This window comes from Manis javanica, chromosome 12, assembly GCF_040802235.1.
Source record: "Manis javanica isolate MJ-LG chromosome 12, MJ_LKY, whole genome shotgun sequence".
Classification (NCBI taxonomy): domain Eukaryota; kingdom Metazoa; phylum Chordata; class Mammalia; order Pholidota; family Manidae; genus Manis; species Manis javanica.
In genome coordinates, this window is record NC_133167.1 from 62,945,662 (window position 1) to 62,973,074 (window position 27,413).

The 27,413-nt window shown below is 37.4% G+C and overlaps 1 protein-coding gene across 5 annotated transcripts in view; it reads left to right on the top strand.

The window, feature by feature from the left end:
- METTL8 (methyltransferase 8, tRNA N3-cytidine) overlaps nucleotides 1-27,413 on the top strand; it is a 145,956-nt gene that overhangs the window by 82,173 nt on the left and 36,370 nt on the right. For 3 of the 5 annotated variants that reach the window (XM_073218701.1, XM_037022917.2, XM_073218703.1), the window contains 7 exons: nucleotides 4,395-4,765; nucleotides 6,068-6,117; nucleotides 10,878-10,941; nucleotides 12,096-12,235; nucleotides 16,042-16,148; nucleotides 16,277-16,342; nucleotides 17,084-19,893. In XM_073218701.1, the coding sequence (XP_073074802.1) occupies nucleotides 4,395-4,765; nucleotides 6,068-6,117; nucleotides 10,878-10,941; nucleotides 12,096-12,235; nucleotides 16,042-16,148; nucleotides 16,277-16,342; nucleotides 17,084-17,274 (989 nt within the window). In that variant the 3' untranslated portion in view covers nucleotides 17,275-19,893. Of the gene's footprint in view, nucleotides 1-4,394; nucleotides 4,766-6,067; nucleotides 6,118-10,877; nucleotides 10,942-12,095; nucleotides 12,236-16,041; nucleotides 16,149-16,276; nucleotides 16,343-17,083; nucleotides 19,894-27,413 lie in introns of those variants that run through there. The other 2 variants (XR_012123704.1, XM_073218702.1) reach the window with 2 other exon arrangements.

A 27,413-nucleotide genomic window follows, 5' to 3' on the forward strand; every position in this document is an offset into this window, starting at 1 on the left:
CTAAGAAAATAACCCTTCTTATGTCATAACTAAGAGTTTTCTTTTATTAGACAATGAACTTTATCAGTGATATGTGGCAGTTTCCAGCTTTGAGACCTCAGGTATTTTTGTAATTGATGTGCAAAAATAACTTTAAATTGCTTTTCATCACATTGCAACTTAGAATACATTTTCATTATTCATGTTAATGACATCATGTATGTCATATACATAAATAGTTTAGTTCAACCTCTGAGCTGTGATATTCACTGTGATTCAGGGTAAATTCTGAATATCTAAGCATGGTCAGTGTGTCGCATTCCTTCTTCCCCTCAGCAGTATTGAATTTAATAAATGAACAATTGAGTTGTTGTTTCATTTGGCTGTGGTTAAACAGGTCACTACATCCTTTTTACTGCCATGAGCATAGGTTAATTGACTCTGAATTGGCAACCTAGGAAAGTGAAAGGAAAAAAATGCTCCTCCAAGAAAAATTGATCCTTAATATACCTGTTTAGAAGGTCAGTTGGACAAGATGAAGACAGGGCAGATTCCTCCATACTATATTCTTCTTTCTTTATTGGCCTGAACTTGAGATGAGTTAATGGCAGGTTGAAACTAAATTTTTCACTCATGGTCAGGAAAAGTAGCTCTTCCAGTTCCCCTGTTAACACAGATACTCTTGCAGTACAGGAAATTAAATCAGATGTTGAAGGTGTTTTACATTGTCTCATAACCATAATTGTGAGTTTGATTTGAGCTTCCATGGGGTCTCAGAAGCTGTCACACATTACTGAGAACTATGGAGTTGCCAGCATTGATTGGAGATAATGCCAAAAACAACTTAAATAGCAAAAAAAGAGGTCCAGCCCATTAGCCTTTACCCCAGCCCATCCTGGATGCTGCTTCTGTTTTGTTCCTATCCCACAAACTCATCTGTTCTCATAGAGCATTTTATGTTCCCATTGTCCATCATAATTTCATCGTATAACCTTGCATAGTTTATATTTAAATAATTCAAATGGGATTTAATTAATTTCTGTTTCAGATGTGTTTTTATTACATTTTTACACCAATCAGCATTATTTTACAATTTAGTTATGCTGAGGTTTTACTTTCAACTTAATGCTTCATAGTGAAAAGGAAGTACAGAATCAGAAAAACACAAGATTATTTTCAGAGATATTTTGGAGCAGGTTAATACCGATTTTATGTTAGGAAGGCAATGTAGCTTAATGGCTAAGAGCATGAGCTTTAACATCCAGTAGATTTGATTGAGGTCCTGTCTCTAGCTGCGTGACCATGGGGAAACTTTTTTATCCCCTCTGACCTTGAATTTCTTTGTAAGTTGGAATAATAATTTGTCTATCTGAGAGGTATTATTAGCATAAAATGAGAAAAAAATCCAAGTAATGGTTTTGACATAGTGCCTGGCTGTTAAGAAACTATTTGTGTTATTGTTGTTAGTTTTAATGTTGTTGATATGGTATAGTGATTTATGCAACTGTTTGGACTTTTTTTTTCTCCTAATTCCTGAATGATAAATACCAGTAAAAGGCTCAGAAGTATATATATTAGCAGAACTTGACTATCATCTTCTTATCATAATCAGATCCTTTTTAAAGATTACATAGGCTAGCATTGAATCTAGATGTTTGATATATTTGGTATATGAACCAGATTCCAATCACTTCACTGTAGATTCATTTTCTTTATATACTGTACAAATTAAACTAGTAGTACAAACTTATATTTATTACTGCAATCTAAGGTTTTATAGTTTATAAGAAGTGATAATGTCAAATGTTCTACATAAACTCATGGGTTTAATAGGAAAGTACAAAGACTTCCTAGAACTTGAACACAGAGATAGTCTAAGTCAACCCCTCATCAAATGAGGAAACTGTAGGCAAGTTGAATTCAACTAGGATTCTTTTTCTTCATGTAAGATGTGGATAAAACTTTGCAAAAGAAAGAAGTACCTAGTAATCATTTAATTGTTACCATCACTCCAAAGTTTCATCTGATTGTTATGAATGAATACGAAATAAATTTTAAGGGCCCAATCAGTATATAGAACATTGTGTGTGAGTGTTTTCTCTTAATATTATTATCCTTTAGATTTTAATTGCTACATAAGGTCATTTTTTTTTACCTGCATGGCTTGCTTGGTCATTCCTATGTTGTTGGGCATTTGACTTACTTTCCACTTTTTTCCATCTATAAATAGCACTGTTATGAATCTTTTCTTTCAGGTTACTCCCCTGCTGTCTTACCTACCCCACCCCTAATTAATTCCTAGGAGAATATTCCCACAAATTAATCAACATACAGTATTAGATTGTAATTACTGATAGGCTCAGACTCACTTGACACATAGCTTGATATTGGAAACTTAGATACTAGAGATCTGACTAAATGTAGTTCCTCTTAGGTAGTTGCTTTTTATTTAGCAGAAAAATCTTTTATCAGCATGAAACGAGTTAGAAAGAAAGTTTTTAAGGTAAAAAGAAGAAAAGAAGGTATGAGAAGACCCTGGAGAAATTTGATAGTTGCTTATTTTCTCTTGAGTCTGATTTTCAGAATGTTGTTTTGTTTTCTCATATAGTATATCAGGTACACTCCAATTTTTAAAAGTAGTAATAGAAGTATTTTAAAGATAGATACATAACGTTTTTAGATTAACCATAAATAGGCTTCCTTCCAGTAGTGCAAATGTGAGCATATTTTGGACTGCAACATCACATAACTCTTGTTACAGAGATCTACTTTCATTTCTCAGACCTTAAATACAGATGGGAGTTCCTGACTTTATAAGCAGTCCTGCTGCCAGATACAATTTAGCCTTGATGGAAAGGAAGTCTTGTGGCCAGATGGGTGGAGATGCGTGGTACAAGGCCATAAAGATAAAAATGGAGAGAAAAGGAAAACTGTACAGGCTTCAGGACAGGCCCTGTAACAAAGATAAACTTGACTTTAGCAACTTCTTGTTCTGAGAGTAGGAGCTTCTTTAAAATTATGAAAAAAATAAGTCCATTACTTTATTTTTAATTTAACTTGTTTTTGGAGTAGATAGTAATTTCACACAAATCAAAATCCAAATGAAAATTCTTCCTCAAACCCTAGTCCCCAGCTACTCAATTCCCCTCTTTAGAAGTAATCAGTATTACTAATTCTGTGATTACCCTTCCAGAAATACTTTGTACATATACAAGTAAATATGTGTATGTACATACATTATGTTTCTATGCATGCACACACATGTATTCTTTATCTTCTTTTTTATCTAACATGGTTGCCTCATATACATATTGTTATACACCTGGCTTTTTCACCAAACATTAAGTCTTGGAAATTATTCTGTAATAATAGAAGGTTTTTTTATCCTTTGAAAGCACTTTCAAAATGTCATGTGTCTATACTGGATGAAAGTAATTCTTAACCTAGGAATTAGGCCTGGTACATAATAGTACTCAAGAAATGTTTTTTGAGTGAATGAGTGATGGAGTAGGTAGATTAATTTTTTTAATTAATTTAAGGTACAGATAGAAGGAAGCTTTTCTGGAGGAAGAAAGCTAAGAGTTGTCTGAAGTTCTGAGACTGTTGACTAATCCTGATCCCGGGGCCAAGTAAAGTCTAAGGGATAACATCACAAAATGCACATATCTTTTAAAAGGGCATCAGAAATTTTCTTTAAAGGCTTCATATTAGGAGATGTTAATGAAAAGAGATGCCTCTGGAGGTGGGGGAAGAATGAAGTTATGGGTGGGCCCTAGACTCCAGGAATCAGGTCTGATGACTGTTGTGACTGGGCCCCAGGACCTGGAGCAAGTGGGTTCATCTTTCTGTGCTGCCCTTTCTTCAAATGTAAAACCAAGAGAGTTGGAGCAAATTATTTCAACGGACCACTCTGGCTCTAAAATAATGTCATCTATAATTCTACAGTTTTGTCTGATTACCAATTTCACAGACATTTGTCATGTTGAAACTGCATATACAGACATAAAAATAAAATGTCCTTTCTCCAAGATAATAAAGAGCCCTACAGGTTATTGGTAAAAATGTGATTATTAAGATTCCAAGGTTAGACTATACAAAGTAATTTGCAATGACTATATTCCTCACAATAATTTATTGGCCAAACTTAAGACAAAAGTAGATTTATGGGAGAAGGACTAAACACCCCACACATTGACACATTTTGAAGGAATTAATACTCTGAACTTTTAATTTTTATGAGGTAAAAAAATCAGATAAATATTATTATTAATATTCAAGTTATTCAATAGTAAATGTAATTGTTGTAAATGATAATGTATGTAACAACAGTATTTAATTTTTAAGTGTAGTTATTTAAAGAGTAACTAATAGCAAACATTAATACATAGAAAAATCTTTTTTTCTCTTTATTTTAGTTAAATATGAGAGTGAAGCTAGTAAATATTGGGACACATTTTACAAGATTCATAAGAATAAGTTTTTCAAGGATCGTAATTGGCTGTTAAGGGAATTTCCTGAAATTCTTCCAGTTGATCAAAAAACTAAAGAGAAGATGAAAGAATTTTCATTGGATCATGTAAAAGATAATGCTGCGAATTGTTTCTCAAGAATGCACTGCCTTACTAACCCTGAACAAAAAAATCATTATAAGAAAAGTGCTGGTTCAGCAGATGGTCAAAGCAAAGCGGGATCTGATTTTTCCAACCTAGATGCTAAACAACACAGAAAAGGACCTGTGAAGACTGAACTGTTTCCTGGTAGCAGTGCCACTTTCAGAATCCTAGAGGTACTGCACTGTAGGGGCAAAGATGGGAGGTGGCATATGAGTTTAAAATGTATATTCCATATTTATTAATGCTGGAGTTTTTTTTAGGGAGAAAATGATCAAATCTAACTAAGTAAGTGTTCAGAATACCTTTGTGCATAAAATATATTTAAAGGACTCATATATTTAATCAGTCAGGTTTTTTATTTTATTTTAATTTTTTTTTAATTTCTAACTTGAAGGCAGTTTTAAATGCCAGTAAGTTCAGGCCTTAATTTCTATCTCTTTCTGTTATTGTCCCTTTTTTGGTGAAATAGAAATAAGTGAGATTTATAATTTGCTATAATCTGGTACAACTGATTTTTAAAAATATTTTCTTTCTATTTAGAGTGGTATGTATTGATTACAGAAAATTTGCTAAAGAGGAGATAAAAGAAATAAAGTAACTAATATCCCACAAAGGATATAACCACTGTTAAACTTCTACTTTTTTCTCCATTTGTTTATACTGTTTTATATAAAGTTATGACTGTATTTTGGGGTTTTGTTTCATTTCTATTTAACATTTTACCAGAAGCAGTTTTCCCTATCTTCAAAAATTCTCTACAGACATTTTCATGGCTGAAAATACTTACTGTGTGGAGTATTTCAGTTCTATTTAACTATTTTCATACTACTGGGCATTTAAATTGTTTTCAGATTTTCTACAACAAACATCTTTGGATATAGACTTTTCCACATTTTCTTTTATGTTTGCTAGTACATAACTTATAAGAAATTTTAATACTCTTAAGATATTTTGCCAAATCACTTTCTAAGAAGTTGTATTAATACCAATGCACGACAGTGTATGTCTGTTTCATCACATTGTCATTGGTTAGAATACTCTTGTTTTAGTGCTTTTTGTTTAGAAAAAATTATACCTTGTTTTAATTTGCATTTCTGTGATTGTTAAAAAGTTCACATAGTTCTTCAAATTTTTAGAAACTATTTATACTTCTTTTGTGTTCCATATTTTTCCTTTGCTTATTTATATTTTTTAAATGAACTCTGCCTCTTATATTTATTGCTAGTTTTTTCCAGTGTGTCGGTCACCTTTTAATTTATTTTGAGTTTTGATGTGTAAAAATTGTGAATGTTTCCATAGTTAAATTTCCCAACATTATTCTTGTGATTTGTTCCATTGCTTTCATGTTTAGAAAACTCTCCTAACCCCAGAGATCTAGTACATTTCCTCTATATTTTTTTAAATAAAATGATCTGATATTGGTGAGGAAAACTTAACCTTGTTTTCATGATATTTGTTTATTCTTTTGATTAAAGGTTGGCTGTGGTGTTGGAAATAGTGTTTTTCCTATTCTGAACACTTTGCAGTGAGTTTCATAGTTTTCTACAGAATTTTACGTATGTATGTGATAATGAGAAAGTCTGGAAAAATGTCATGTATATGCCAGTAGTGTTGTTCTCATATAAACAATGACTATAGCAAATTTTTTAAAAAGTGGTTTGGTCTTAGTGTCTAATTTCAGATGAATTGGAAATTTCTCTGAAAACAATGTTTCACAGCCATGGGTTTTCCACCAGGGTTGTGGTGATTTTTTAAGCTTGGGTTTGTGTGGGTGAGAGAATAAGAAGAGCAAGAGGTTTGGTTCTTCCATGAAGCTGTGCATTTCTAGATCATTGGAGATTTACGTGCTCCTCCAGGATATATAGCTGTCATTTTACACAAAGAGAATTGAGTTTAAGGCCCACTATACTTTAACCCTTACGTTATTTTGTCATCACTTCTGGAGGCACACCAGTATAAAACCTTTGTGTGTCAAATGATTGCCTCTAAGAATTGAAAGTGCTCAGAGGTAACAGCAACTCGTCCTAAGACTCAAAACAGCAGAAGCAGATGATAGGCACAGAGATTGCTGATCCTCCCTTTCCATTCACCGCCTCACCTATATACTTCAGCAATTTATGATGAAGAGGACAGAATTCACAAAACTTTTCTAACACCTTTTGCCTATGGCTGACTGGCCTGTTTTGTTTTGTTTTTCGTATTTACACAATAGCATTCACATTATTTTTCCACTATAAAATCTACAATAAGCACATTGCAGAATATTTCCATTAGAGTAGAAAACAGGGGGTTGGCGGGTGGGGGTCATCCATCATCCTAACACAACTATTGACAAAATTTTTGTTATAATTCCTTTCAGTCTTTTCTCTATGCATATTTTTAAGTTTAATGATGCTATTTTTTAAACTTTTCATTGTGAAAATGTAAAAGTATTCAGAAAAGTAAAGAATAATACAATGAAGTCTCATATGCCCACCACCTTGATTTAACAGTTATTAACATATTGCCAACATCATAACATTTTATTTTTAAATACTTACTGTGTATCCAAAAAATCAGGACATTCTTCATTACAATTACAAACCTAACTTAATAAACAGTAAGCAATTCCCTAATATTATCAAATTCCCAGTAGAAGTGGCCAGATAGAAGTGATGCTGACAAATCTATTCTGAATGGACTTTCTCTTTTTTGTATAAATTTTCTTTGTTTTCCCTTTTCCAATTTCTGGGCCAAATTTCCCATTCTTTTATACCACGTAGCCAGGTTCCTTCACTCCAGTGATCCCCAAGCTTATAATACACGTAAATCTACTACACTGGCAGTTGATTATGTGTTACTTTATGACTCATCTCAAGGTATATTTAGAATGTCATTTTTTTATATCTTGTCTCTCCAACTACCATTTATATTCCTGGCAGTAGAGAGCATATTTTACCCTAACCTGATTTTCCAGGTAGCCTAACAGTGCAATATTAGATAGTTTAGAGCTAAATACATATTGACTGATTAACATCTCTGATTCCCCACTTGTTAGTTGTATTTTTCCCTTCTACTTCTCCCTCCAACTAATAATTGCAAGCTCTTGCCTCCTTCTCTCCTTGGCTGTGTCTTCTTTTTTACTTCATATCCATATTTTAGAAATCATTGTAACTTAATAACCTGAGATAATTCGTCTTTAGAAGGCAACCAGTGATTGTCTTCAAAAGGGAAGCTTAGACTTTTATTTTACCACCTATGAAATTATGTTTTATTGATTTTAGAGCGTATAGGATTAATATTTTACATTTTCAGAATAGTTTACCATAATTAGACCTCTAGAATTGAGAGGTCATAGCATTCTCCAAGGATCATTTAATTCTTACACCCCTGCCAACAGAGTTCTTGGTAGTGTGGTGGTAGTAGTAGTATTCACACCCGCTTGCTAGGACGAGAGCCAAGGCAGTCAGCTGATTTTATAGAAAAGCCCTGGAAAGTCACTGGTTGGTCACGAGACCTCAACCTGAGCTGCCAATGCAGTGGGAATTCAGTCTCAGAGGTCACGCTGCCGTTCGAGTACGACACATGGCAAATGGCACGTCGTTTCCTTTAGCTACTAGCCTGTTCTGTTTCTTGTGGGTGTTTAGTAAACACTGCCCAAAGGAGACTGCATAATAAGCCGCATGTGCCAGTGTCCAGAGAAGCATTCTGAGGTATATGCAAGTTTTTGTAGAACCATGTTTTTAAGTCTTTAAGTTCCTGGAAGGCAGAGGCAGATCTGCCTGTAGTGATAATAATAATAATAGTGACAGCAACAAAAAGTAGTGACCACTAAGATTTATTAGGTGCTTATTCTGAATTAAGTACCTTTCTAGAAACTTTACTTATATGAATTCCATTGGATCTTCACAACTACTTTAGGTACCATATTTATCTCTGTTTTAAAGATAAGGAAACAGAGTTGCAGAGAGATTGAGTAACTATTTCAAGCTCACACCACCAAATGATAGAGCCAGGATTCCATCCCTAGGCAGTCTGGTTACAGAGCCCTTGCCTTTAGCCACCACATTGCATAGTGCTTTATGCATCTGAGTGTTTACTGAGAATATTTAACACACATGTGACCCCCCCGCAACAAATCATGAATCACAAATACAATGGATTTCATAAGAAATAATAGGGATATATGCTGTAATACACTCAAAACTGTTTTGATATGGGATGGAGGGAAAAAAACAAGCAGTACTTTGATTCAGTACTGCTAAACTTTTTTTTTCCTGTTTTTTTTATTGGCATATAGTTGATACACAATATTATGTTGATTTCAGATGTACAACATAGTGATTCAACAATAGTGTCAGTTAACATTTCATAACCAAACATATTCATCATACTTTAACTTATTTGAACAGATGTTACATTGAATACAAAACCCTAGTGCCATAGAGTGAATGAGCATAGTATTCATCAGTGAGAGGCATTTAATAGTATAATCTGAGCCTGAGTGAGATTTTGTTAAATGCGTATTTATGCTTGTATTCCATATTTATTTAGAAGTTCTCCTTGCTTGAAATGCCTCCTGAGTCAAATTAGAAGTTCTAATTGTGTATTTGAGGGCCCACCTTGTATGTATATCCTTCCACATACCAGTTTGGGCTCTTAGAATCAACTCTGCTTCTGATCCGTGGCATGTGACTCCCACCTATAAACCCTTGTACCATTGCTCCTTCCCCCCACTTAACAGTGCCATACCCCACCTTCAAAATTCTTAAGACTTACACCTCAAAGGGCCTGCCCTATCCACACCCCTATAGAAGCTATTTGAAGCCAACCATATCCCCAGCTAGGCTATAAAATCCACAAGAGCAACCAGGACCATACTTATAACTGTTTTTCAGTGACAGATAGATTTCTTTCTGTGATTCAGACAAAGCACTAAACAACATGATACAAGGATTATTTGATGCCAGCATATGATCAGGAAAGGGTACTTGGCTCACAAAAATCACAGTATCTGCTTGTCTATAAATGGCCATGTTCTAGCCATTGTCATTGAATCTCAGATAAAGGGCAAGGGGAACTTGTCTTAAGTTCAGTAAAGGCCAAGTAAAAATAGTCAAGACTTTCATATGGGTAAACAGCTTCCCCCCCACCCCGAAAAAAAATCCTGAATTATTTTATTTATATTTTATAAGTAAAACAACTTAATCTTAGAAGTTAAGTCAAATTCACAGAGTTAATAAATGGAAATCCAAGATTTAAACACAGGTTCATTTGGCTCCAAAATCTATATTCTTGTTAGATAATTTCATTTACTACTTTATATTCTAATGCTTAGTGCATGTGTGATGTTAAACAAATGTTTGACAATAACTTAAAAAGATAACCAAGAATTAATATATTAGTGTTTTGTTCTTTTTTAGAAGTCATATTTACATGCTGTTAAAAAATATATATGTACACACACACACACATATATTATATTATATTATTATATATATATATATATATTATGTATGTGTGTGTGTGTGTGTGTGTGTTTCCACCCTAGCAGGACATCAGAGCCTCTGAGAGGCCCAACAATCAAATGAGTTGACAATGGCTAGATCATGGCCGTTTATAGACAAGCAGATACTGTGATTTTGTGGCCCAAGTACCATTTCCTGATCACATGCTGGCATCAAATAATCATTGTATCATGTTGTTTAGTGCTTTGTCTGAATCACAAAAAGAAATCTATGTGTCACTGAACAACAATTATATGTATGGTCCTGGTTGCTCTTGTGGATTTTATAGCCTCGTTGGGGATATGGTACACACAGGAGGAGTACTGAAGGACCAAGGGACACAGTGGTCTTAGAGTCCTTAGAGAAGGGTAGAACATGGCTAAACTTAAGAGGAGCTACAGGCCTTACTAGCTAAAGGCACAGAAGAAAGAGTGCCTATTGGGGATGGGGGGAGATGGAGTAACGCTGATGGATGGCCTTAGAGGTTTCCTATGTGAGAGCATGGTGGGGTGTAAGGCAGGCGGGCCCAAGTAATGGAAAGCCTTACATCCAGGACAGGCATCTGGAAGTCACCCTGAAGTTAATGATAAGGGTTTGAGACAATGCTGGTTTAGAAAAAACACAATGGCACCCCTACACTGCTATGGAGAACAGTATCTGAAAAGAAGAAACAGCACACCAGGTATACAAAATTCTTCTAAAAAAATGCCTATTAACGAATTCAAACCCATAGCTGCTTTTCTTCTGTCATCTGAGCATATATGGACTCTAGACTTAAATATTTCCTCCATTTTCATAGGAATGCTCCAAAGTCCTTTCTTTATTGCTGTGATTTTGCCTCTGAAGCTGTGGAGCTGGTAAAGGTATGCTTTATATTTTCTTTCAAGAGAGCCCTATAAGAATCTAATTTACTTGGTGTTGATTTTTTTTAATGTTCTGCATCAAGTGTTATCTGTAACCATTTTTAACTGAAATATTACTATTTCTGGGAATCATATCATCAACTGATGCCAAAGATATTATCCTAAAACAATAGAAGTTGTTTTGAGTTTAAAATAGAGTTTAAGAGACTGGATACCTAAAAGACCAACAGCTCCTACAGGTGATCTTAACATAGTTATGTCCCTAGAGCCCTACACACAGTCTGACATGTAGCAGGCACTCATTGAATTAAAAAGTTTTTAAGTTAAAACTCAGATGGCATATGATACAAATCTAAAATGTCCTAGACTATAAGAAAAACAGCAGAGAACCTTGACTTGTTTGACCAAACTCCCTATGCTAGTGAGCATTACCTTAGCAAGAGGTAATTTTAGGAAATGGAAAAGGAAAGTAAATTCTGCTAACAAAAATGTATAGTAAACACATGGAACCTAATATTTCTAAAATACTGAAAAGCCTAAAGGGTAAGATAAAAGTCACCTATATAATCACACTTCCTAGAGTCCTAGGGTGAATCAATGTTTCTATTTTGGCAGATATCCTTCTAGTAGGTGAACTTGTGTGTGTGTGTGTGTGTGTGTGTGTGTGTGTGTGTGTGTGTGTGTGTGCATGCATGTGTGCTCTAATGCAATTTTTAAAGTAATAGCTTTATTGAGATATAGTTCACATAGCATAAAATTCACTTTTTTAAAGTATATTTACAGAGTTGTGCAATCATCAACATTATCTACTTTTGATTATGGAGTATATTTATATTTTAAGCCAAAGGAAACATGAACAAGCAGTAGGAGAGAATGCTGAGGGTCATCTCAGTGCCTCTGAGATAACATAGGGCAGGATCTCTAAATTATGGAGGGATTGTGAAGAATATTTGTTACCAAGTCTAAGCAGGAGACTTAGTTTTTTGTGGCAGTTTGAAATAAGCTAGCAGAATACTGAATGAGAAATAAAGTGCTACTCAAATTTGCAGAGAAAGGCACTTGGGAAAAGTAAAAAATTTGACCTTTTTATTTTAAGAAAAATACCAGAAGTCTGCTAACTACTTTTTTATCTCTTTATTCCTTTATTATGACAGTTGCACTTGTCCTACAGAGCAGGCCAGTGTTGTGCCTTTGTTCATGACATTTGTGATAATTGCTCACCCTACCCTTTTCCAGATGGGATCCTGGATGTCATTCTCCTTGTCTTTGTGCTCTCTTCTATTCATCCTGACAGGTAAATGAAGACAAAAGGGCAAAGCAAATGTGTACAGCCCCTTTGTCAGTAGTTCTTTTCAGAACTATCAAAGCAAAAATGATAATTCTTGAATTTATTATTTAGTGAACTATATTATGTATAATATGCAGCCTTTTAAATGCAATTCTTCCTTTCTTCAGACTTTTAGAAAGAAACTGGTCAAACCACTTCATTAGTGAGCTTTCTATCACTGTCAGAATAAAGTGAGCATATTCTGGGAAGACACATACCTATGAAAAGTGACAGCGCTTCAAGTGACAGTGATCACAAAATCAGAGCAGTCTAATAGACCCCCAAGGGGGGGATTGTACTTGGTGATCAGAAACAAACATCTTTGATTGAGCATCTTCCTGAATGTTCATGAAGAGGTGGGCTATGAATCTGTTTGGCTTCACATAGGCCAGTCGATTGGCTATAAAAAAATTTGTTTTAAAGAAGCCCCTGAGGGAATTTGGGGCTATCAAGATTTGCCAGATTAAATTTGGACCTTTATAATCTAATCTAAGGTAGGCCTACTGCCATCATTTAAATACTTATGACTTAAAGTTTTTTTTGTACACACAATGTTTTGAAACAATAAGCATATCTTTTCTTCAGAGGAGAATCATAAAGAGATATTACCAACAATTAAATGGTCACTTTTCTTAAAATTTGCCATCTTATATGTATTAAGGCACATGTGTGGTAAACTTCAGAGGTTGTGTTTTTGTAAATTTTCTTAAAATTGAGCTTTCTACTATGGTAGTAGTTTCAACTCCAGGAAATATCATCTGGTAGTAGGTAAGACTTAACATCAACCACTTTTATCTGATGACTGTGAGCCTTTCCAAAAGAAACTGGGTTACCATGTGCTTCTTTTTCTGCACTTACAAGGTCACCTAGCACCCTTTTCAGTCCTTTTACTTGTTATTCAAGATGATCTCTTTGATCACTAGTGGAAAAACAAATTAAATTTCCAAATAAATCTGAATGAGAATATATTTGCACATGGTGAGATATATCAGGTACCGTGAAGCTACTTTTTTCTCCCTGTTTCATAATCTGTTTCTTCTAATCTGTTCAGAATATTAGCATTATTCAGGTACTGGCAGAAAGATGTCATCTATGTATTTTGTTTCATAGTTAAAAGGATGGAGTAGGTGGATAGAGAACAAGATTTTCTATTTGACACCCATAACAGGAAATGTTTAAATTCCAATAAGACCACAAAAAGACTATTTGAAATTAGTTTAGATAATATATTTTCTCATTATTTGAATTTAATGTTAAGAAGAAGGGAAGCAGATGTCTTGGAAAGATGGCTTTTATAGTACAGTATGTTCATTCTATTTATTATAAAATGAATTTAGATGTATCATGTCAGTAGCCACTTTATCTACATGGAAATGATCTAAAGATAAGGAGACTGAGTAGAAGGAGGACAATAGTAAGTGAAAAGGTAAGGGTCATTTAGGATTGTAGTGGTAGATTCAGCACCACAAAAGTTCTAGAAAAGTAGCTTCTTGCCATCTTGGAAGATCCACACACAAATGAACAGCAAGCGTTTCCACTAGACCTTAAGTCTGGGGGGTCCCAGCTTACATGGGAATAAACCATAGGAAACTACAAAAGAAGAGCTAACTGTCCTTGTCATTGAAATGAAAGAAAGTATATGTTTACCACAGATCCAGGTGTAGGGCAAGCAGCCAATAATTACTCCTCTTCAAAAATCTCTTCTTTTCTTTTTCCTCTCCCCCCATCCAGAGATAGGTAAGGATAGCAGAGATGGCCCACACTGGAAAAAAAAAGAAAGGGGCTTTCTCTCCTTGTCCTGTCCACCTCGCCCCCAGCCCCCTCGCACCTGTGGTTCCCAGGGACAGGCTCTGGGACTGCTTGGGGAGTCAAGGAGCGAGGAGTAAGGGAAGCAGCCCCACCCCTGCTGTTACCACAACCTAGACGTCACAGGGTAGCTGGAAAGAAAGGCTGTGCAGAAAGAAGTTGCTACATTTGAATTACTTGGCATCTTGTTTTTCTGGATTTTTGTTTTATGCTTGTTTTAGTAATAATTGCAGAAAGAGGCTTTCCCTGTACATAAAACATTTATCTTCAAAGTATATATTTTAAAGTTTAAATATTTTCTTTAATTGCCTAACAATATAGGCACAGTGTGAAAATAACCTGTAATAAAATAAACAAAGGAAAATAGGTCTTTTCTCCCTTTCATGTACTTATGTTCTCTGCTGTCTAAAAGAGCTTTTCTGTAATCATGCCACCTCTTTCTGTTCTCTCTTGTTTTCAGTTTCTTGCATTTTCTCCATCTACTTCCTTCACAACCTGACATAATCTGACTTCACCCCATTATTCCACTGAACAGTGTTTTAATTGGAATTTACAGATTATCTGATCCAAATGCTCTATTTTTAAAATAAGAAAATCCCAGAAGCTTTTAGTAGTGTGGATAAAGCCGAGATGTCAATTACTTCACGCACAGGCTGCCATCTCCCATTCTCTGCTCAGAGCAGACGCTGATGACTGACTTTATGCTCTGTCATTCCTAGTGAGCCCTGGCCTTCTCAATAGAGCTCTGTAGAAGGTGTCAGTCACTTGGCATTGACATGAGATCTGAAATCTGCCATCTTTGGCCCATAATCCCACATACCACCATAAACACTTAACCAAAAACATTAAATCAAGAGCAGTCACAAGGGGCCATATTTGAATGGGAGCCAGATGAGTAGAATAAGTAATAAAAGAAAGAAAATAAAGCCTTCCCAGTAGTGAGCTGGGGCTTGGAATGTGAATAGCATTTAAACAGGCAGAGAGGAAGGAGGAGACAATTATTCGACAGGAAACCACATGAGCAAAGGCACAGACTGCTCAGAGCCAAGCATGTGATAGTTTGGCCAGAGTCGATGCTTCAGATTAGGAAGTAGCAGGAAAGATGCTGGAAAGATTAATTGAGGCAAGTTGTAGGAGATCTTAAGGGCTCAAGTAATAAATTAATATTTTATCCTACAGATTAAAATCAGGGACCTTTTTGAGCTAAAGGATGATTTGACAAAACCATCATTTAAAGCAAAATAGCTCATCAATAATATACGGGAAGAATTAACAGAGAATACTAAAGCATGTTAGGAAGCTGTTCTATTTCTAAGTCTGAGGAGGTGGCAGTTTGTTCTAAGGGATGCCACTGGAAAACAAAAGAGAGGAAATATCAAAGATGTCATCAAAAACAGAAGACATAGAATTTGATAACCAAATGGTTGTGGAGAGCATGTGGATAAAGAGAAAAATAAAAAAGAAATGATACCTGGGAGGTGTTCTACTTTGGTGAATGATAGTACTTTTAAGCTAAAGAAACAAGGAGGAAAAGGAGCTAGTTTTGGAGAAGAGGTGATCCCTGTTCAGATATGTATAATTTGGATCCATTCTGGCATATTTTTTTATCTTGCAAGGAAAATGAAGCAGCTTCAGTATTTGCCTTAGAAGTGCCTTTACTTGCTATAAATACTAGGAAACATCTGCGCGGTTTTACAGTTCATCTTTGACATCACACATCAGGCTCTGTAAAGTTATCATTCTGGTGTTTTAGGTGATTTATTGATATTCTAGGTCTTTTGAATCTCATCATTTAGCAAGTCAATGTCCTTTTTTCTTTTTATTCAAAACATTTTTGGTTTTGTTGCCCTTATTTTGTAGTTTATATTTCTTTGGACTTGTTGAGATATTCTTAGTTTATCTTTAAAAAGGTTAAATATGGCATATAAGACAAAATTTCTGCAGAGTATCTTGCTTTGTTTCCAAAGGATGCAAGGTGTTTTAAACCGATTGTCCAAGTTACTGAAGCCTGGGGGAATGCTGTTATTTCGGGACTATGGAAGACACGATGAGACTCAGCTTCGTTTTAAAAGGGGTAATAGTATATTCAATTTGGAATTATTCTCGTGTGTTTGGAAGACTGCCTTGTTTATATTCAGGTCAAATTTGTTCATTTTTTTTTTAAGGAATATTAAGTTTCTCATATAAATACTTTTTTTTTAGGGCATTGTTTATCTGAAAATTTTTATGTTCGAGGAGATGGTACCAGAGTATATTTCTTTACAAAAGGTATGCTTATCTATAAAAGTAAACAATTAGATCTTAAAACTTTCTTTGGTTGTTGTTTACAGGGAGAAACTCCAAAGCCCTAAAAATGAGGCTTTCATAGTTGATTAAACATTAGATTTCTTCACACTTTGGTGACTAACTGTTCTACATAGAAGCTTGGAAATGGCCTTTTTGCCTTTAATATTTTTCCTGTTAAAACTACTTTAAAGATTAATCACTTGTTTCATCCTCATACAGAAATGAAGGTGTAGTCTGTTCCATTTTGGAGTACTGTTAGCCCAGATAGGAAAAAATTGATGACATGCCACAGCCAAAGGAGGGGATTTGATTTTAAGAGTCCATAGAAAATTACTTATGTCTTGTCAATTTCTCATTTTTAAAAAGCATTTAAAATGAATTCAAAAATTTTCCCCAAACATGTGCAAATACTTTTGTAATATGTCATTTGGAGTCTCTGAAAACCAATGAAAAGACAGGGGGCATCTTTCAAAATATTGAAAGCGGCAACCAGTAGAGCTATATATCTATTTATACTTGTTGTATTAAACTGTTTATACTTGGTGTATTTGTATGAAGTAGAAGAAACCCACTTAATTTCACAAGTTTCCTTTGCCAATTTGTACCAGAGAATATTTCTTGATATAAATGAAATTTAGAAGGCCAGTCATTCCATCATTATTCCTGACGTGTCCCCTTTCCCTCTACAGCCACGTATATTTGATTGCAATTTTTATCTCACAGGGGAAGTCCACAATATGTTCTGCAAGGCTGGGTTAGATGAGAAGCAAAATCTGGTTGATCATCGCTTACAAGTTAATAGGAAAAGACAAGTGAAAATGCACCGAGTGTGGGTTCAAGGCAAATTCCAGAAACCATTGCACTTGACTCAGAAAAGCTCCAAATTGGTATTTTTACCCCTTTCTCATGGCTGAACTATGTACCATATTAAGGTACAAACTAGAGGATTACACTATTCAAAGACTTCCATAAATCTTACATTTTTAAAAAAACAATCAGAAGAAGAGAATTTGTATATCCTGCTGTTTATCAAGGGTGAGTTTTTTTTTTTTTTGCATTTTAAGCACATGTAAGTGATTTGGAAGAGAGCATCATATTCTGTGTTTTCAAAACTCAATATTGCTCAACTTATTTGGGTTTACTATGTCCAACCGTTATCTTGATTATTCTTTGAATTTTTTAAGCATTCAATTACATTACTGATATAAGTCAGATTATTCTGAGAAACCATCACCTGCCATTTATTAGAAGTGGAAAAAAATCATCTTTATACATTAGTTGACCTCTCCTCCATTGTTATCTGATAGCAGAGAGGCAGCTTGCCTTGTTTCCAGGTAAAGCCACAAGACCAAGACAAACGGGTATTGTTTTCTTTGTTTTGTTTGTTTCCCCAAAAACTTTTTTTTTTCAATTCAGAGACTAATGTCTGAAATAGAATTTTAGTTTCTAGTTTCTTTCCTAAAATTGGGGAAGTATGACCCATGCTAACATTTATTTCAGGCTATTCTTAGGTGTACAAGTTGTTATAAGCTCTCTTTACAACAACTGTTATATCCAAGAAAATTCTTAAATTGTAGTGACTAAAAATTTACTTACCACTTTGCCTCAAAAAGGATATAAATTGATTTGCAAGTCGCCCTTTGTAAAATGGAGTTTCTAAGATTGGTCTTTCATTCATTATACAACATTTACTGAGTACTTACATTGTGCTGACTTATATGAACTACTACTATATATAAAGACAAGTCCTCTCTATAGAGAGCATAAATAGTATCTAGCTGGTGAAGCAAAACATGCACATTCCTAGATAAATCTAAATCACGACCTAAGATAATATATGAACAAGTACTCAAATAGGGAGTTTATCAGCTAGCAGACTTGGATTATGAGCCACAGAAATCTCTTGAACAAAGCGTCATGGAATAATTCATTTCCCACTGGTTTTCCTTTTTGAATTCACTTAAAATCCAGTTTCCTAGAAGAATGTGATCAGTGCGGTTTGGCTCACGAGTCCCTCAGCAGGCCGGGGCAAGGAAGCTCATTTATGGCACCACCAGAATGGGTAGAATGGAGGGAAATTCCTCAAAGGAAAATGAAGACATTGTTTAAAAACAAACAGGGGGGGAGGGGTGCTGCCTGGTCATAAACAGTGTGTCAGAAGGAGGCAGCAGGGCAATAGCGGCTCTGAAAAAGAAAAAGATCAGCTGCGGGAAGAAGTGGGGCACGAACCAGGGTTCTGGGAAGAGGCAGGTTTCAGACCAGTCCTTGAACATATGCTTTCAGAAGATAGTAAGATGACAGGTGTGTTTGGTGTGGGACATTCATGATGAGAAATAGTGAAGAAAAGCTAGGGAGGGGATCAGTTTATAGACAGCCTTGAACAGAGGGTGTGCACTGGGTTCTAGTCTTTGGACTAGAGCCTTCAGAGGTTGGCTGGTTTTTTTGTTTCTGTTTTATCCTATCCATGGCATGTTATAAATGTATTTAGAGAGATGAATTGAGGAGTTACCTATAGAACAGACTGCAGCGAGATCAGAGGTCCAGGGCAAGGGAGACCACGTAGAAGTGTTTTGCACATACTTGCCTTGGCACTAAGTCCTCAGAAGGACAATATCAAGATTTCTGTTTAAACATACATCAGTTGGTAAATGCAGAAGTTAAAATTTGCCTGAAACTCTTAACTCAGTTGTATTTCATAATAAAAATGTACATGTAAAAAGCCAAATTAGTAATAAAAGTGCTACATAAAATGAGGGCAGTTATAGATAAGTTAATGTTTCTATGGGAACCCCAGCAGATCTTGTGTCTCAATTTAAAAATCATGGCCCAAGGTGGTTTTAAAAACAACAGAAGGTAAAATTATTCTCACTTTCTCACACATGTAAATTGTACTGTTTCTCTCAGTCCTAAAGAGCAGATTCAAGCCAGCCTCTTGACTGGCACAGTAAAATTCAACTTCGTATCTTCTGTAATGTATTACAGCATGTAGTTAACCTTTAGAAACTTCAAAAATACATGAACCAAATTTGGACTGAGAGACATAAACTGGGCTCCTTTGGGCTCTGTCTAGCATAGACCTCCAATTCCATAGAACTGCTCATACGGCCATTTCCACCACTGTCTTCTGCTTGTCTGGTCAGTGTCTCTCTCCCTTGGAATACCTGAATAAACCCCTACTTAGAATTTGCTGCTGGACAAAAATGTAGATTTTCAGCAGAGGAGAAAAAAGGAGAAAGACCTGATCTGGAATATTGCCTAAAGAGATTAAGAAATCATGAAGTGCTGCAAATGTATCTGTTTGGGTGTCAGTTTAAGATACTTGATAACTACATGAAATTCTTATTTTACCCCCATATCCATAAAGCAAGGACCAGTTAGTTGGGCAGTGTTTGATATTTAAAAATTCATCTTCTAAGGGAACTGAATTTCAAAAAGACTGTTTTCTTTCTGAGAGAAAAAGATGTTCCTTCATCTTACAAAACAGTTAAATATGCTATATTAAAATGTACCTCCATTTTTCTCCATTTCTAAAAATTCACTTTTGAGCATTTTCCAAACGTAAGATTTCTCACACACATGAAGAACTGTTTCAGAAGTTTGTGAGAAAGAAAAGGTAACAGTTTCTATTATTAAAAGTTTTGCATGCATTATGACACATTTGTCTTATGAAACTCCCAGTTAATGGCGGCTTCTGAAACCTTTTCTGCTTTACTTGTCTCAGTTCCATATGCTTTATCTCTAAATTTTGAACCCATCGAGGTTTCTACATGATTGCTATACTCTAGTTTATACATCAAAATTCACCTATACGCAGAGAGCTGTTCTCCTGGGCACCCAAACCATCGACTATTAAACTTAAGGTAACTTCAGTTCTTGCCTGCAAACTCCTATGCCCTTATTCCTGTGGTTTCAACTCATCAAAGCCAAATTCCTGAGCCTGAAGATATGACACCTTGTTACTTCTAATTGCTTTTAATGTTTATTATGCTCCTCACAAGTACAGATAACTTCACATTTGCATCACTAATAGACCTCTTTCAGAGCCTCTGCTCCTTCTGCTTCTGCCTCTTAGTCATCAGTAGAGGATATGTTGGTATGGGTATTTTCCCCCCACTTGCAAAACTGCATTGTAAGTTCTGAAGCGCTAAGTATGTGTGAGATATTGTTATTAATAACAGCATTTACAGTCTAGAAGGCAGCATACAGAATATTCCAGCGACAACCGTTTTCAATGGTTTTATGAAACCTTGTGAGAAAGACAGTAAGATGCTATGGAAAAGATTGCCTGAATCAGACAGGAAGCATGGACCCTAGTTCCTACTGAACTGCTGAACTACTCTTAAAGTGTCTCTGAGTGCTAAGTCTTTTATGTACTGTACTTTATATACTGTTATTCCTTCATTTAATCCTCAAACTCCTGTGAAGTAGTTTTTATTATAACCATTGAACAGATGAGACTGGAGCTCTATGGTATTGGGTGACTTGCCCAAGATATCACCACTAGTCAGTGGCAGAACCACACTTTGGACCCAGATCTGTCTGATTCCAAAACCTCTACTGTCATTGGAGCCTGTTTAATTAATAGACACAAGTGCTGCCTGGAAAGCAGCTGGAGAAGAAAAAGAGCTCGTGAATCAAGCAGAGAATTATAGCAGTGGGTGGGAGTTTGGATCAGAGATCTTCAAGGTGACAACTCATTCTAGATCCAGTGATTCCATGAAATAAGTGGGTTGTACTTGTCCACAGTTACAAACTGGGAAGGAAGAGAAGGAAAAGAACGCAGAGGAATGACAAAGCAAAAGCTTTCAATCAGTTCTTTTCAGCATTCTGCATATGTTCCCTTCTGCTCTCACCCCACCCCCAGGCTGCAGCCTTCCACTTGGCTCCCCTCCCAGCAAGCAGAGCATCCATCACTTGCACACTCCTCAAGTAAAGAAAAAAAAACCAGTCTGTACTGCAAAGGAGAAAAAAGCCCATAAAATGTCTTCATAGGGATTTGGCTGTAGCATGATCTAAAATACATGAATTCAGGGAGTGTCAGTAATAAAATAGGAATGCAAACATCTTTACTTAAAATATTGTATGTACATTAATGACACATTAATGCCAATTCAAGTGTAAAATGTTGAGCATTTCTTCGTATATGGTTTGGAATTTGAGAGACACAAAGATACCTACAAGATGGTTTTGGTGTTACAAATGTAAATAGAAGTAAAATAACAGTTGCATCTTCATTTATGATCAATCTATATTGTAGCCTCAAAACTACAGAGAAGAGTGGATGCCAAAATCTTTCATTAACATATGCCTTAAATGACAGAAGAGGTGTTGAAGACAAAATTACTTTTTCCTCTGAGTATGAATCAGCAACATGCAGTAACAAGCAAGTGATAATAGTTCTGTGCCTGAGTGTCTACAGAGGGTAAGAAAAATGGCAAAATGAAAAGGCAAGTGCAGCTGTGGGAGAGGCTCAGCTTCTTTGAGCACCTCCTCACTCCAGGAGCCTCAGAGCACAGGGACCCCAACTCTGGCAAACCAGGTTGGCATGAGATGGATGGAGCATATTAAAACTTCCAGGTGGTCAAAGACAGGCCACCCTCAGCTGCCCCTGGAGCTCATTGAAGGCAAGCTACAGGGCACCACTACTTGTCCAAGAGTTTAGAGAGCTGGTTTGGATTCTACAGGGCATGTGGTTTCACAACCACTTAACTTTTAGCAAGGAACAGCTAGAGGCAAGGGAATGAAGAAATACACGTTAACGTTACCATATGGAGAAGAAAAATCAATACATTAGGAGCATGTGGACTTCAAATAGTCACAAATAACGTCCAGTTAGCTGTGTCCTTGGCATCCCAGTGATTTGTGTTTTTATCTTTGATTTTCTCCAGCAGATAGGCATTAAGTAGAGCCTGGGCCCCAGGGAAAAAAAGCAGCTTTTTTATCAGATTTACCTGCCAAATTAAGTGAGCCATTGATTGCCTCCTAAAAATTTCCAAACATCACCTCTCCTACTTGGGCTGATGGGGTTTGATCCAGAACAAATATTCATTTTGTCTACTTATATAAATTCTTTGGTAGTGTTTTTCAGTCCATTATCTCTTTATGAGATACTTCCTAGTTCATTGCAGAAAAAGCAGAAATTAATTTTTTTCTCAGTTGATCTCTATCAATTATTGGTTGTTTCAAAAACCATTGAAGAACAGCAATCACCTATCAAGTCTTTAAGCCTTTATCATTGGGGAAAAGTGCTAAAACAGTGTGGCTTCCTAAAATGAATAATGAGATGCTATTGAGTCATTTGCGTTAGGGGTTTTGGGGTTTTTTTAGTACTATGTACTTAATACATGCAACACTAGGCAATTGCTGCCTCATTTCTCTCAACCTGCCTCCCAAGAGTAACTTGTCTTTCTCCTGAGGCTGTCCTGCTGAACAAAATGTTTGGCTTCAAGAATATGATAACTCTCCCCATGTTTACTTATGCCGCATTCCCTCAGGTGAGCTGAGACATTGTCCCCTCAAGCAGTATTTGGCACTCACACTGAAAATCACCTGAAACAGAATGACTTGAAATTGCCAGTGTCACATGCAGCATTGAAGCAAGGAAATTTCTGTCTCTAAGGATAATTGCTTTTCTCATTGCTCATACTTCTGCCTTCACAGCCCTCATTTATTTTAATGTATATATTCCACTTTGACTCATCAGAAGATATTTTTAAAGGTTTTTAAAAATCTAAATGAAAGATGAAATTCAGGACCCAGGAAAGTATTTATTCTATTTATCCTTTCATTAAAAGTCTTAATCAGTCTTTTTTCTGAGTGTCTCTCCATTTGTAGCCTTGTTTCCTGATAGAACTCTTGGGCTACAGAGATTAGTGCGACAAATCTTCATTATAACCATCCTTGTTTTACTCACATTTCTTATATGCTTTCTCTTCCTAACTCACTCTCCAGGTGCTTCTTTCTCTTGCCAAACAGTGCAAGGAAATACTTTTGCAAATCTTTTGTTTACTTTAGAAAAAAACACTGTGGATCCAGGCTTTCCCATTTGGGAGTGCTGTTCACTTCCTGACTGGCCTTTAAAGTTTGGCTCAGTAGCAACTTGGGGATTTGTTTTTTACCCAGAGTGAAGGGAGGTCGGTTCCCAGCAGCCCCATGTTGGAATAATTAAGTTCTGCTCATTCCCTGGATAAGCAAGCTTGAGGTTTTCCTCATAGATTCCCCCCCATTCCTCAAAGTTTTCATACTTTGTTATTGAGCTTGGACTTCTTAAAAAGCATTTTAATAGGGTTGTTTCTCCAACTGCATGCAGAAGCTGGTCATGTGCACAAAGAAACTCTTAAAAATAATGAATTCCCTGTTTGCTGTTTTTCACCTACAATATGATGTGCTTATACAACACAGGCAGGGCATATCCCTATTCCAATTCCTTTGCCAGTTGTCTGGCCTGGTACAGGAGGAACTATAACACTGAAGGAATTTTGCTTGGGCTACTGTCTTGCCAATGGATTTCAACCTGGGGCAAGTTCCCAGTGGATTCAATGTGACCAAAGAAATTGACAGCAAAATGTTCTTTGGGGCGAAAGGGTTTATTACCCGGCTTGTTCTCCTGGCAATAGGTCGAGCACTAGCGTCTCTGCCTCTGCCCAGAGCACTGGGCCAAGCTCTCTATACAGTGCAATAATAGCTTATTGCCTAAAGGTGTGGAAGCAGTAGCCTAGCAACAGGCCAGTTTCATCATCAAGTGGTTTAAGTTCAGTGAGGATCCTGGCCATAGGAACCCCAGCTTCCCCACACTCCACCCCTCCAGGATTCTCGCCTTACAATCTACATGCTCTCAATCTTCTGCAATGGTCCCTGTGCGAGAAAGCTGGAGCACTGCAACCAGATTCCACAACAGCCACAGAGGATAAAAACAACTTAGAGATAATAACAAGAATTAAGATACAACAAGATTTTGATACAGGTAACAAAAATTCTAGTAATCCTCAAGCCAGAGGAGGTTCCTACTAACAAAAATTATAATAATCCTCAAGCCAGAGGAAGTACACAATCCACCAATACCTTAGGGGGCGATAAGACATGTTTTAATGACATCAACATAGGCAAATCTTGCCCATCAGGTAGGATGCATGTAAGAGAGTGGTCCTGTGATAGGACTGTAGCAGGAAGGGGTCCCTTCCAGATCTAGTATACCATACTTTTACTCCTTTCCCCGTGGGGGTTACTGAAGGATCTATATATAGTGCTACTGGAGATGCATACACTGGCCATAATGATAAAACAAAACTCCCCGGTAAGATGCTCCTATCTTCTGGCCGTTCAGGATATACTGCTGTGATCTTTGGGGGCCACTCTGCCCTTATTCTAGGAATACACAGGAGCCAGCTTCCAGGCCTTATCCCCAAGGTGCCAGGAGAGCCAACCATCATTGGTCCATGTGTTGTAAGGTTCAAGGCCACGTCCACTCAATGGAGTCTCCAGGGTTCAGTTGGCAGCAAGATATTATTCTGTTGGCCGAACCTTGGCTTCAGTGATTCTTCCTTGGTTTGTACTTGTAGTTGTACAGGGGAGGCAGCCATACATGTTAACATGTCTACGGGGCTCAGAGCTCCCTTTTGGGGTCTCTTGTTCAAACACCATAGCACAGTCCATAAGTGGACTGACCATCCCTCCAGACTATTGGTATCTGACTTTAGTCCAGATTTTAACAAGCCATTGTGCCTCTCTATCATGCCTACTGTGATAGGATTGTATGTAACATGAAACTTCCATTTGATTCCGAGCTGTCGCACCCATTCTTGCAGTGCATGTCCAGTAAAATGGGTGCCCTGATCACTCTCAATTACCTGTGGTCGGCCATAAGCTGCAAAGAGATGCTCCAGGCCTCTTCTGGTCATCTGCTGGTCTGCACAACGGTTAGGAAAAGCAACCAGAAGTCCAGTAACTGTGTCCACACAAGTCATTGCATACCGATATCCTTCTGACACAGGCAGAAGCCCAATATAGTCTATCTGCCACCTGATGAGGGGTACAGGCCCCTTAGCTATTGTCCCATGTTGCTGTGGAACTCGGTGTAAGTCCTTTTTGGAGCGTATGACACACTCCTGCCAGGCTCTACTAACTTCTTCAAATGTCAAAAGCAAGCTCCACTGACAGGCTACAGCCCACATTGTCTTTTGCCCCACATGCAACAAACACTAATGTAACCATTGGGCTACATCAGAGGCAGGCTTTCCTTCTAACCAACATATCTGGGCCAGTTTATCTGCTTCATCATTTCCTGGGGATGCCAGTGGCAAATGACCTGTCACATGGTATCCAGTAATTATTTCAGTCTGACCACAGGCCCATAAGACTTGCCACAATTCTTGCCCCCAAAGGGGTTGGTGACCAACTAGCCAGTTCGCATGGTACCAGGTTGGTAGCCACAGGGTCAAGCCCCAATAGACAGCCCTGCTGTCAGTGCAGACAACTATAGGGAAGGGCTCCTGGCTGATCACAAGCCACACAGCCCACAACTCTGCCCATTGGCTGCCCTTCCCCTCACCATCTTCCATCCATATTGTCTCAGTCTTAGGATGGAAAGCTATGGCCCTCCATTTTGAGGGCTGCCCATGGCTGGAGCCATCTATGTACCATGCATCTTCGGGTATAGGTGCTCTTCCCTCCCGACAGGGACTCTGCTACTAATTGTTCAAAAGCAAGTTCTTCCTGCTTTTCACTAGTATATGTCACTGGCCCCAATAAGCATTGGAGTTCTTCACTCAAGGGGCTACTAGAGAGGACACTATGCTGCTGTAGGTAAGCACCCCACTTGGGCACTGTGGGTGTTTGTGCCACACCACTCCTTGGCTTTGGGTCCAGTCTCATACCCACCCCAAGATGGGATAGATGGTTATTACCTTTATCGGGGCCATTCCAGTGATGGGTTCTGTAGCCAGCAAGGTGTGATACATGGCAGCCAGTTGTTTTTCTATCAAAGTGTATCGTACCTCTGCCCCCTTCCAGAGTTGTGACCAGAAGCCAATAGGTTGGCAAGTTCGTTCAAGCCGCTGCCAGAGACCTCAGCCATAACCGTCTTCAGTCACATGAACGTCCAGCTCTCAGGGCCGTGATGGGTCTATCACACTCAAGGCCTGCATGGCCTTGACTGCCCGTTTTGCTCTAGTAAGGCAGATGCACATGTCTCATCCCAGTCCCACCTGACGCCCTTTCATACCAACCAGTATAAGGGCTTCAGAATTTGTGCCAAGTAGGGGATAAACACTCTCCAGTAGCCTAGATGACCCAAAAACTCCTGTAACAATGCTATAGTTGTAGGGATAGGAAAGGCCTGGACTTGATTTATAACTACTTCTCATATAACTTTGGTCTTACCTGACCAGACAACCCCCAAGAATTTGACAGACAAACCAGATCCCTGAACATCAGTACTGTTGTTCACAGCCCATCCTTTCTCCTGTAAATGTTGCAGCAGTCTAGGTGCTACACCTTCTAGATCTGAAAGAGAATCGGACATGAGCATGACATCATCAATATAATGATATAGCTGCACCTTTGGCGGATTCCTCCATGTACCCAAGTCCTGGGCAACAAGTCCATGACAGAAAGTGGGGCTGTGGAAGTATCCCTGTGGAAGGGCAGTGAAAGTCCACTGCCATCCTTCCCACATGAAGGCAAACTGTTCCTCACTTTCCTGCTCAATGTCAATAGAAAAGAAGGCATTAGCAAGATCTACCAGATAATGGTATGTTCCTAGTTCATGGCTGAGGGTATCCATCAGGCCTGCAATAGAGGGGACAGCAGCATGCATAGGGGGTATGACTTTATTCAGTTCTCCGTAATCCACAGTCATACACCAGGAACCATCTGGCTTTTTTACTGGCCACACTGGGGAATTGAAAGGACTATGGGTGGGCTTTATAATACCCACCTTTTCCCGCTCCTGGAGAGTTTCTCCAATCTCTTTATGCCCTCCAGGCAGTTTGTATTGTTTGGTATTAGTCACCCACTGAGGCACAGGCAAAGCTATGGGTGGGTGCCTAGCATGTCC